The 12,816-nt window shown below is 44.7% G+C and overlaps 1 protein-coding gene across 1 annotated transcript in view; it reads left to right on the top strand.

Moving 5' to 3' along the window:
- The window catches only part of RDH8 (retinol dehydrogenase 8), a 133,945-nt gene that overhangs the window by 101,550 nt on the left and 19,579 nt on the right, over positions 1-12,816 (top strand). The window contains exon 3 of the mRNA XM_085600735.1: positions 46-225. Within this exon, the coding sequence (XP_085456861.1) occupies positions 46-225 (180 nt within the window). The remainder of the gene's footprint in view (positions 1-45; positions 226-12,816) is intronic.

Consider the following 12,816-nt stretch of genomic DNA (forward strand, 5'->3'; position numbering starts at 1 on the left):
GGTCGTATAAAAGAAGGGCATTTAACTCTTACCATCTGATTGCAGTGAACAACGCAGGCATTGGGCAGATTGGGCCAATAGAGAGCATCAGCATGGACGACATGAGGAAAGTCTTTGAGACCAACTTCTTTGGAGCAGTACGGATGATCAAGGCAGTGCTGCCGGACATGAAGAGGAGGCGGGCCGGACACATAGTAGTCATTAGCAGCGTGATGGGGCTACAAGGTAAAATAACTCTGTGGCTGTGCTCACTCTTTTGAGTGAACAATCCTGTGATAATGTGGCATAATGTTAAACCAATCCCCAAACTGTTTCATTAACAATTCTGGGGCGCTTACATCAATAATTCAGCCAGATTTACCATGGACTTAGACTGAGGGCATGATTCACAAAGGGCCTCCGCACTCGTGGGGGGAGAATCCGCAATGAGTTTAGTAGTCTCCAGTCAGCAAAAAGTATCTGGTTGGCCAACCATTATTGTGTGGAATGAACTCTCTATAGAAGAATGAAATTCCAGGCATATCACTCAATTTAACAAATTCTATCCTGGAGAGAGAATAAAAGATAATGGCATGTTTGAAAATATGTATGTATTCTTCTGCTTCTTCTTATTATTATTAGAATATGGATTACAACTTGAATGATATGTCAGACTAGAATTTAAATGACATGAAAAGCTATACTAAAATTAAAATTACACATGTAGTTACATCTTGCTGTACAGATGTAAAACAATTTTATTACATTAAATTTGCAATTACAATTTAAATTACAAGCACAGTTACAGATTCCATTCCATTTACAGTTACAACTCAAAGGGCCTGTTTCACAAAGGTAAGTACTCTTTTGAGTAAGTTTGCACTTACCTAGTAAGGTTACTACTTTTGGTATTCACAGATTTTGAGTGTAAACTTACTACAAAAGTCTAAGGGCTTCATTATGATGGCGGTTGGATGGGCATCCGGCTGCCATTGTTTCGGGCACAAGACTGTCTGACAAGCAGTTGGTGGTCCTGATCGTCCAATTACAATATGACCGCTGTGCAGACAGTCATAAAATGCTTTTTACCATTGTGGCTTGTGCATCAGGCAAGGAAAAGGGCCACTTCACAAGCCGCAAAAGTAAAACGCATTTTGAAAACATCCATGCACTGTGTGCCAGGCACCATGTGGTGCCTGGAACACATTGCATGGATGTTTGGGGGGCATCCCATATGCTTCCCTGCCCACATAGCAGAGTACTACAGAGGATGGCGACCCTGCTGGGGGACCCCATAGTCTGTTTCCAACAGCGTTTTCATGACGGTGGGATTGCCATGAAAAAGCTATCAGAAACTGACATCCTAGTCCCCATGGCGGTTCCTCTGCTGGCACCACCTCCACTGAAGTGATTAAACCTCTGACTGCCACTCTGATAGACTTGTTGAGTCTGTCGGAGATGGCGGTCTTTTCCCCACCTGGTGAGCTCTGACTGTCAGTCAGACCGCTACCCTAGATGTCAGGCTGACTGTCCTACAAAGAGAACAACTCCAATTAGCATACCTCCCTCCTGACAGTACTTCTGTATCAAATGTATACACTACAGAACACCTCAAGCCCCCTTAACACCATCAACCTCTTCCCAATACACCAGTGCAGTAACAGCTGGCAACTACGGGGAGATGGAAGGTGGAAGCCTGAGCAGAAAAATGAATAAAGACATTTAAAAAAAACTCCTGAATGAGCACAACGTCCCCACCCCGGACCTCCATAGAAAGAGGAAGCTGGAGCCTGGAACTCACTTGACCAATCAAAGTGCTGCTCTCATGCTGTGAGATCAGTGCCCTGATTAGAAGGAGCGGCCCCACTTAGCGCTCCAGAGCTCCCTGGATGCCTGCACTGACTCTAACTCAGCTGTGTTAAGGCAGTTAGATTAGAGATGTTTAAAGTGCGCATGTGTGGCTGGCCGTCTCGGGAGAGCCGGCCAAAAAGATATGCACACTTTAAACATAAGTGCTTAGGCAGTTAAGCCTCCTCCCTGCTGCTGTCACTCAGCAGCGACCCCACCGCCGTCCTGACGCTTGGCTTAGGATGAAGTTGAAAATTAAAATGGTAATACATTACCATTTTATTTATAATAGGGTTTGGGGGAGATATTAGGTGGGGCGACGCTTCTCCACTCCAATGGAGGAGCTGCCCCTGCACCACATGGTGTAAAGAGTTCTTCCTTCAGACGCCATGGCAGCGTTGCTATTTTGTTGTAAATACAGATTGGCATAGGAGTTTGCATCTTGATGCAAAGATATTGTGATTCAGAAATATCATTGTCAAGAATATTGTTTTTCAGGTAGGTAATAATGATGTTGAGAACATCCTTGTTGTTAATATCCTTTTAATACTATAGGGCCTGATTTTGATGGCGGTTGGACTGCATACTGACAGGCCGTCAGTGGCGTTCCGGCCACTGGCAGCCATTTGGTCCATCCACCGCATTTCAGTGCAGGCAGTCAGATCCACAGTGGGCGGAGTACAGACCGCCGCCTCTGACAGGATCAGTGGTCCCATCAGGGTGGCGGTCGAAATCACAATGCTTCGGGACTACAATATCCATTTCCAACAGCCTTTTCATGTCAGTAAGACCGCCATGAAAAGGCTGTTGGAAACGGATTTTGGGGCCCCCTTCCTTTGTGGGCCACTGTAAAGTAACCCAGGGGGCACATGTAGTGCCCTCACGCACCCCCATTCACCATATCACATGGTGGATGGATACGCAGTAAGTTCTCCTTTACACCCCTGTTTGTGATGTGGCCCCTTTCCTAGCCAGAAAAACAAGATGATGAACGGAGTGCTGAAACTGTTTGACCACCAAGCCCCGGTCACATATCCGGGTTTAATTCATTGTTCAGTGCCTTACTATGCCACTCCAGTTTGGACCCAGCCCTATGCAAATCAGTCTTGACCCTGCTCCTCATGGGAACAGCCCAGCCAGAACTGCCAGGCCAGGTCCTCTGCCAGCACTCTGTAGTCATGTTCAGCAGCACCCATAGACATTCCTGTATTTGAAATCTGACACATTGTGCCTGACATATATCTACATCCTGCACCTCTGCTATCACATTGCTTAGATTCATGCGTATCTCTGCCAATGCTCATCAATCGTGCAGCAGTATTGTTTATTTCAGTGCTAACTAGCTGGCTCGCCACCACACAGACCAGCACTACACATTCAACAGCAGATTAAATAACATCCTCTTGTATTTACCCAGGTACTGGAAAACAGCACCTTCGCACCTATACAGCACTCTGACACTGCAAATGCTGCCTATGTTCTGCTACTGGTAATGCTGTTGAAAGTAAACAGAAATGCATGTCAATGACGTCATCTCAATAAGAACTACTTTTTTATTTTTATGGATCTGGCATCCGGAAACAGACAGTTACACATATTTTCTCCAGTTAATCCATGTGCTAATTCCACAGAAGAGGGTTAAGGTGATGCTGAACTATGCTATGTAGTCAATCCCTATTCATTTTCTAAAGTGGTGTTTCTTTTTAAAAAGAAACACGCTAAAAGCATTCTCCACTTGTAATGGAGACACCATTAAGGTACGTTGGGCAGTAATGTGAACCTTTGCAAAAGTTCTCCCACCGAGACCATTTTCATACAGTCTAGTATTAAATGCAGATACTATGTTGTAGTGACCTGGGGCAGGGCACTAGGACCCTGTAGTGGACTATGGGGACACCAAGGGAACCGCACACCACATCCGGTCAAGGATGTGCGAGGAGAGAGCATAGGCAGATGTGCATGGGCACAGTACAGCATAATATATCCAAATAAAGAATACAACATCCTTACCTGTCTCCCGTGTATCTGTGGGGCAAAGACACGACATATGTCAATACCAGAAAAAATATTTTGCTATACATATTTTCTTTTAAGAGATCCAAACTGATTTTTTTATATTATACACACATTTCATAAACATTAATTTAGTAGACCTCACACTCTGTGACTGAGGCCAGGCAAATTGCAGTGTTCTTCTCTTCTAAATAAAATAAAGGTGTTATATGAATTTAGAAGAAAAAATCACTACTTGTTCAAGAACTGCCATTAACGTATGTAAAAATGCAAGTACTCTAGTGTAGCCCTTGGCATCACATACCGCTGTTGCCAGGGAAAAACAAATACTGTCAATTATCTCCTTATCTAAGACACTTTAACTGCATTGCAGTGCCCTGTGTGTTCATCCCCCCCCCCCCCCCCCAGCACAGGTTATATTTTATCCCATTGTAGCTTGATACTTTGTGTATGTTAGTGAGCCTTTTCAAGCAGCCACACTGCTGTTGGTTCAGGCAGCTGGACAAACAACTAAAACAACCCTAGCTGTCTGGCCTGTCTGGAGAGGAAGCACATAACTCTTTCCAGAAATCCAGAACTCACAGGAATCTGCTCATGCCCCACCAGTGGTATGTCCCAGGAGCTCAGTGTTTTTGGAGATCCAAGATGAGCTTACAAAACAGTTTGCACATTTTGCACAACTACAAATTTCACACATCACTTTTTGCCTTTATGAATCTACGTATGTGCAAAATTCAGCCTTACACTTCGAGGTGGGCGGAGTTTGCTGAGTTTTACTCCATGGAATTCTGCAGATTAAAATGAAAACTCTGCAGATTCTGCAGAGTTCTGCAGAGAAGGCGGAATCAGCAGTACATTCTTCTGAAATACAGTAGTAAGTGATATAGCTTCATCAGCCGTCTGCCAACATGTTTCACAAATCAGCCAGAAAGTGGCGCTCTGAGACTGCTGCCTCACCTGTCCAATGGTACCAATGTGGGGCCAGTGATATCTGTCAAGTCACAGGCTACCAGTGTGCCACTCTCTCCTCCCATTCATCAGTGCCTTTCTCCTGCTTGCCCGCTGCTCTGCCGGAGGAAGCCCTGGTGGGGAGCCTGTCTTGTGTTACTGGGATGCCCTTCGGCTCTATTGTTGTTATGCAGCAGGCCGGGGATGTGAGCAGCTGATGCTGCTCAGTACAGACCACTTCTCGCTGAGCAATGGCGACAGCACCCTTATCCACATGAGCCCCGGAGAATAACGCAAATCTCCCCTTCATATTTCTTCTTGTTCTCAAGGGAGATCCTGGGGAAATCCAATAGCACTGCGGGGTCTCAAATCAAACCCTTATAGCTTGGCACCTATTCTCTAGTAAAGCTGCAGTAAAGCTTGTTCACAACCAATCATGAATGCGTAAACATTTTTTTTATTGGTGTGAAAACCAGATTACCTGACATTCGCTGGATAATCTCAAGTGGCGGTCAGCACAGGTAAGCACGGTGAGGCAGTGAGACGTGGCAGGGCGTGGCAGAGGGGAGCCGACAGACGATGGAATAGGTGTTATTTATTTATTTAATTATACCTATTCCATCATTGTCGACTTCCCCCCTCCCACCCTACCCTGCCCTGCCTCACCGGGTTTACCTGTGCCGGCCGCCGCTGATAAACTCTTTTTAGTGATTGGCTAGCAGAACATTCCTCGCTATTCACTGGCTGCTGAGCATTACATACTGGATGATGGCTTGTGATTAGGCCTGGGCAAAAATTTCGTTCCGTTCACGGAAATTGCGATAATTTGACATTTTCGCGTTGCGCGGAGAGCGCGAAAATGTCAAAATTTCCGCATTCCGCAGCTTGGCGATAATTTGTTTCTTGCTCGCGCTGTAAAATAATACATTCTCGCGCGCGCGCGATCGCCTTACCTGAATCCCTGCGTTCGCCGACAAGTTTTCTTGATCCGGTCACGTTCTCCATGAGATGTTGTATTGTTTTTAGCCATTTGCGCTGTCTTGCGACAGTTCGCACCCGCAGTGACGTCATGCATCGCGCGATCACGTCTTTCTTCTCGCGATCATGCACCGCGAGACAACTGAAAACAAGATGGCCGCGCCCGCGAGCAACCACATGGGTAAGTTGGCGAGCCGCAACCATGCAGAAAATCTCGCGAACATGCGGGAAAAAAACTTCTGCATCTTCGCGATATTTCCGCGTGTTTGCGATAATTTTTAACATTTTCGCGATAATTTGCTAAAGTGGATTTCGCAAATTCTGCCCACCCCTACTTGTGATTTGGTAGTTGCATGTTTGGTGGTTCGGATTTGAAAAGCGCTTTCCACTTCCTTCAGTGAACGGTTTGCCTGACCCATCCATCATGGAGGACTCTGAGTGGAATGCCCGTGTTCCTGTGCCCAGGTCAAATGCAGATTTACTTTGCGACTCGTATGAACGGGTCAGTACTGGTGAGCAAACCCTTGGATAACAGCAACTTAGTGCTGTTACCTGGCTGGGTGGGTACTCAGAATGGGAAGAAACTGGCAATGAGTGGTGAGCCATTCTGCTTTGCCGCGCTACCATTAGCCACTGATGTGTGGAAATATGGATTTTTCTGGTCAGTTATGTCCCCTATCTTGGACCCCAACGGTTCTATATGCATGTCACAAGTACATGTATGTTCCCTCCAGTTCCAGTTATGAAGACGCAAATACATGTGCGTCCACAGTCAACATGTCCTCTGTCAGATCCGCCATGAATAGGCCGGATATTCCATTCTTAAGTACAAAAGGCCACCGGCTTTATATGGTTCACTTATGCTATTCTACAGTCCAGGCAAGTAGGCCCTGATTCTGTCATCGAAACTCCTCTTGCCTTCTGCCTCTGAAAGCTCCAGTCTGAGCCTGCATCTGTGACCATGAACTTTGTCTCATTCTCTGCGCGGCTCACGAAGCCTGACATCAGCCTATTCTCTGCCAAGAACTGTATTTCACCTTCGAATTATCTGCTTCCCCCTCAGCCGATGCATTCCTGCCTAGTAGCTTAAGTAAACATTCTTCCAGTTATCGAGCAAAAGGCCGGCTTCTCTGTCCTCATGCAAGTAATTCATAGCCTTGTTACCATGGAATATTCCTACCCCCTCGCATTTAGTGTAGACACTTAGACGCTTGTACATGCACGCACAGTCAGTATAGAATAGATTCTGTCCGAGAGTCCTTCTTTTATGGATAACATAGTTCTTTAAACATAGGATGTTAGATATGATTTGGGATTAGGTTGACTTGACCCCCCAGACTTCTTGTCTCCACATGTAGAGCTAAATGTCAAGTCCCCTTCACCCCCTAGTTACACGTCAATTACACGTCAGACTGCTGCGCGCGCATCCATGCCAAGTATTATCTTATAGATCCACCTATACATGACATCACAACCAATTATGTTCCTTTTTTTCGCCTTATTACACCCATTTCTGGTTACGCAGAACAACTCGTCATTTTCCTTATCAATTGTTACGCCTACTGCATTTACTTCATTGTCATGTATGTACTATAAAAGTCATTTCTTGTCAATAAAGTGTGTGCTTCACTTCCTGAACCTTCGTGGTGACGGAACATTGGGAGCAACCGATTATAATCGAATTAATGGAATAAAGCCCATTCCGAACCTCTAATACCACGGATTCTGCCTCTCATTTTATTGAGCTATTTTACTATGTTCCTGTATCAAATTCAGTCCCGGTAAAGGAAAAATATTTACCACATGATGGCGCCCGAACAGGGACACTTTCTCATCTCACGCGCCGGCGGTGCGTTGCAGGCCCGGTCTCCTGCCACAGCTGGACGGACAATAACGCGTACCAGCAGGATTTCCTGTATCTCCCTCCGGTCAAGCGGGGGCGACTGAGACTGCGATCAACACCCAGACGAGGCGGTGAGAAGTGCGAAGTATCCCGACCAGAGCCTAGCTGAGAGAGCAAGATCCGAGGTATACAGAGACCCACCAGTCCGAAGTCAAGCCCAGTGTCCGACGAGTCGAGTCGAGTCGAGTCCAGTCCGGTTCAAGTTCAAGTTACTGAGGCCTTCCGTTTCCGAAGCTACCCGGTGAGTACCATTGCTGGGGAGGCATTTCTGACGTGCACATAGGTTGTGCCGGTCAAGACGGGTTTGGGTACACAAATCCGGTCTGCACTGTTTTAGCAGTGTATCTGTACTGTTTAGCAGTATATCAAGTATTCCGAAGTATTCCGAAGTGTCTAGTTATTGTCTAGTTATCGTCGAGAATTAAGCTTGGTGATTAGTTATGCAGACGATCATCATTGTTGTTTCAGTTAAAGGTTTAATGTTTAATGTTTAAAGTGTTTAAGTATGTTCTGTATATCGTGGTATGAATGACTGTTCATTATCGTGTTTATTGTATTAAGTCTGTTCAAATTCAAGTATCAGGTCAAAATCAAGTATAAGGTGAGTTCTCAATATGCCGCTCTTTTCGAAATTAAGACAGATCACTACCAGAAAAGGGGTTCTCGAAGAAGCCGTCCCTATTCCTCCTAGGGACACTCCAGGGCACTTTATGTATCACAAACATGGCTTAGACGCTATATTATTTCTTGATTTATGGGTAGACTACACCAAGGGATTACCAGAAAGTCAGAGGTGGCCCACAGCGGGGACCTGGGATGCAGAGTGCATCATGAAAGTCGAGGAAGAGTTATGGAAAAGGAAAGTCAGACAGTCACAGAAAGACGCCGTTGAATTATGGCGTAAAGAATCACATAGACGAACAGAAAAAGCACGTAGACAGGAAGAGAAGAGTAAAGAGAATTCCAATAAAGTTCGAGAGAATCTATTAATTGAGGAAGGTATCCGAGTGAAATCAGAACAAGTAGACAGACAAAGAAATGCCCTTATGAATGGTATGTATCCCCTTCTGGCCGAAGGATTACCTAAGGCTACTCCAGAAACACCAAAAGACTTGCCACCCCCATTGTTCCCAATAAAGGTACATCCTAAGGGGCATCCTAGAACCGCAGAAGATGTTTTTCTTTCCTCATATTTAGATGACGCAGCTCCCGAGTATGCTAATTCCGCCCCACATAGACCGCATACCAGGGAGGTTCAACGCCAAGATCCAGTGCCCGTATCCCTACAGCAACAAATCGAGTCACAAGTTCCGGCAAGCACATCTGTTTCTGTATCCGCTCCTACAGCTACTTCTATGGCTGTGTCCACACCTGTAGTTGCTGTGTCACGTTCGACGAATCCTTTTACACCCGACGCCCCAGATGGGGCCGCGGGAGGAGCTACCAATATCTTTTCTACGCCACCCAGAATAAATAAACTTACTTTTCAAGAGTCAGCGCATTCACGTACACCCAAACTCCTTAGTGCCCGTGCGCTTAAGGAACTTCTTATAGATTGTAGATATGACCCGGTGCCTGGAAAGGAGGACGAAATGACCCTAGCATCATTGCGTATCAGACGAGCCGCAGTGTATTTAGCGAAGTTACCAGGAATGACTGCGCATCTAGATAATATATATCATTTTGTCCAAACAGGGCGAGATCCAGAATGTATTTACAGAGCTATGGAATACCAGAAAGTAGAGATACAGGGGGAACTGTTACGTTTCCTCATAAACTGTGTGATCAGAAATCAAGACCGACCGGGGGTAGACCCGGAAGCAATGAAAATTCTTACAAGATGGAGCCAGAATATATCAGAAGGGAGACATGATAAACAAAATTGTATAATAGCCATGTGCCGAAAGATCCGTAAAGAAATAGAACGCCTACACGAAGAGCGATTAGAGGTAGACGAGTTCGAACAAAACGAGGAAGAAGGGTCAGGACTGCCCACAGGACAGTCGGACACCATAGCCTATGTAGGTAGAGGAAGATCTTGTAATAGGAATCAGACTAGATATCATACTGACTCAATACATCCGATATGTCCAGATAATAACAGGAATTTTCAAATACCTATAATTAATATAAGGTCTAACGAGCATTCGTTCCAAACCGCCGACAAACTACTCCGAGAACGAAGGGGTTATCATTTCCTCGATTCTATGGATGAACAAGATTTAGCCAGGGCAGCTGTCCATTGGGTGGACAGTCCCGGAAAATATAGTGATGATACAGTAGTACGCACATTTTTGAATCTTACCCCAGATGAACAAAGGTTAGCTGGGATTTATATGATTCAACAACTCATTATACTATATCGGAGTCAGCATTCGGACCCTGGTCCCTTGCCTGACATACTGACTGAATTACTTATAAATAAATGGAGAGGTCCAGGTACTGAATTAATTAAAGAAATTCTAGAATCAAGAAAGCAGTATATTCTTTTTGTATGTTCAGAACATGTTCCATTGTCCGTCAAGGAAAGAACTACGTATCACATAGATAGACAGAATCCCTTACGAGAAGTGCACCCAATAAAGGGTGAGGACAATCAGTTTAAACGCGTATTTGTATATACGCCCATATCGAAAATAGAATTGTTACAAATGAAGAAAGTGGTACCCAGTCATGACAAAGACCCAGCGGGTTTTCACCGAGAAATTAAAGACATGTTACTCATGGGAGAGTATACCTACCCCGACATTATGACAATATTAAAGGTATTGATGCCTGCTGGCATTTATGAAAAACTCAAGGAAAAAGAGTGGGAGGTAGGAGACCAAAAGATAGAATGGTCAGTGTTAGAAGCTGAAGAAAAGGCCCGAACTGCAGGAGCAGGGCTTGGGGACAAAACTAAGGCATTACCAGGATTACTAGTACAGGTACTGCCGCGTTTATTAACTACGAAAAAGGAAGATTGGGGTACAATTTCAGCCTGTAAGCAGAAGCAAGATGAAGACACTAGTGATTACTATGCCCGATTTGAAAAATGTTTTGGTATAAATAGTGGCATAAAAGCAAGTAGCGAATCATACCCACATCTGTTTGTAACAAAATTAGTAGAAAATGCTCTGCCCCCAGTAAAGAATAGAGTATTAAAATTCGAGAGTACCTGGCAAGGTAACACTCCATCACAAATGTTACAAATGTTACAGTACCATCACAATAGAATTAGAGAGGAACAAGAACATGAACACAGACGCATGAAAGACACGAAAATGAAAATGTTAGTTTCCCAGACAGTTCCAGCTGAAGGGCATAAAAGGGGTATGACACATTCCGATTCAGCAGGACCTGTAAAAGGGACATGCAATTATTGTAAAAAGCCAGGCCATTACGTACACGATTGTCCAGTTTTAAAACATAATATCGCCATAGGTAAAACACAAGAAAGATCACGGCCACTCAGACAAGATCAGAATGAACAAGGAGCTATGCAGCATGCCCAGGCCATGCCAGCCGCACAACAGCCAATACAGTTTGTGCCAGCTGCACCCCCATTGCCTGTTGCTGCCACACAAACAACAACACGACAAATGTATCAGACCGCACAGTATGAATATCCCGAGTATCAGCGTTACGCATGAACAAGCCTAGAGAGGGAAGTTGACTTACCCCTTATTGAAATCCCAGTAGACCAAGAAGGACCTTATGTACATAGTGAATTATTAGGCCAAGATAGAAAATTTCTACTCGATACAGGGGCAAGTCGAACGACCATAAAACGTAGTGAAGTTCCAGGGGCACCCCTCTCAGGCTCACAGAATATTTCCCTTGGTTTTTCAGGAAAACCTATTGTTAATGAAGTGTCACAACCTCTGCCACTTACGATAGGACCTTTGACCCGAACTACAGATTTATTGCTTACTAAATCATGTCCAGAAAATCTATTAGGAATAAAAACGTTAAAAGCTCTAGGAGCTATAATATGTTGTTCTCCGGAAGGAGTAAGATTGTTTTTACGTGATTTTAAAGGTCACTATGTGTCTAGAGACATGGATCCCCGATTACAGATTTTACCTACACGTCTATGGGCACAAGGCCCTACTGATGTTGGATGCATGAATATTACACCATATCGAGTCACATTAAAGGCAGGAGTGGTGCTACCACGAATGCGACAATACAAGTTACCACCAGATGCTGTAGTGGCTTTACTACAAATCATTGACGAGCTCATTGCCCAAGGAGTAGTTGTGGAAACAGACTCCAATATATGTAATTCACCGATAATACCGATTCTTAAACGAACAGATCCGAAGGCCCCGCCAGTATATCGATTGGTTATTGATCTGCGCGAGTTAAACAAATGCATTGTGCCACAATTCCCTGTGGTCCCAGATATCTCGTCATTACTGACAGCTATTGATTCCGAAGCGACATTCTTCACTGTAATCGATCTCAAGAATGCCTTTTTCAGCGTCCCAATAGATCCGGAAAGCCAATATTTGTTCGGATTTAGTTTAAATGGACGTAGCTTTAAATTCTCACGCGCACCTCAAGGATTTACAGAAAGCCCCAGCATCTATAGCCAAGCACTGAAACGAGAACTTGACAGTATCCACATGCCAGTTAACACTGCTCTGCTTCAATACGTCGATGATCTGCTGATCACCGCCCGAAGCGAACCTGAATGTGAAAAAGCATCACTGACAGTTTTACAATTTCTAGCCGAAAAAGGGCACAAGGTGTCCCCTTCTAAGCTGCAATTCTGTGTCCAGCGAGTTATTTATCTTGGACACTCGCTGTCCAAGGAGGGAAGGCAGCTTACACCAGACCGCATTCAGTTAATAGCTAACATGCCAATACCCAAGACACAAAAGGAGGTGCGGGCTTTCATAGGCCTCACTTCATACTGTAGACAGTGGATCCCGCAATATGCATTTCTAGCAAAACCACTCATTCAGTTGACAACCCAGGAGGCAGCCACATCGACTGTTCTCCCTTGGACTCAAGAACATACACAAGCTTTTGAAAGCCTAAAGAAAACTTTATGTCAAGCACCTGTTTTAGCAACACCATGTTACAGAAAACAGTTTACACTCTTTGTTACAGAACGCGAAGGTACTGCCTTGTCAGTACTCACACAGGATCAAGCAGGA

Source organism: Triturus cristatus, chromosome 4_2 (assembly GCF_964204655.1).
Source record: "Triturus cristatus chromosome 4_2, aTriCri1.1, whole genome shotgun sequence".
In the NCBI taxonomy this organism is placed as follows: Eukaryota; Metazoa; Chordata; class Amphibia; order Caudata; family Salamandridae; genus Triturus; species Triturus cristatus.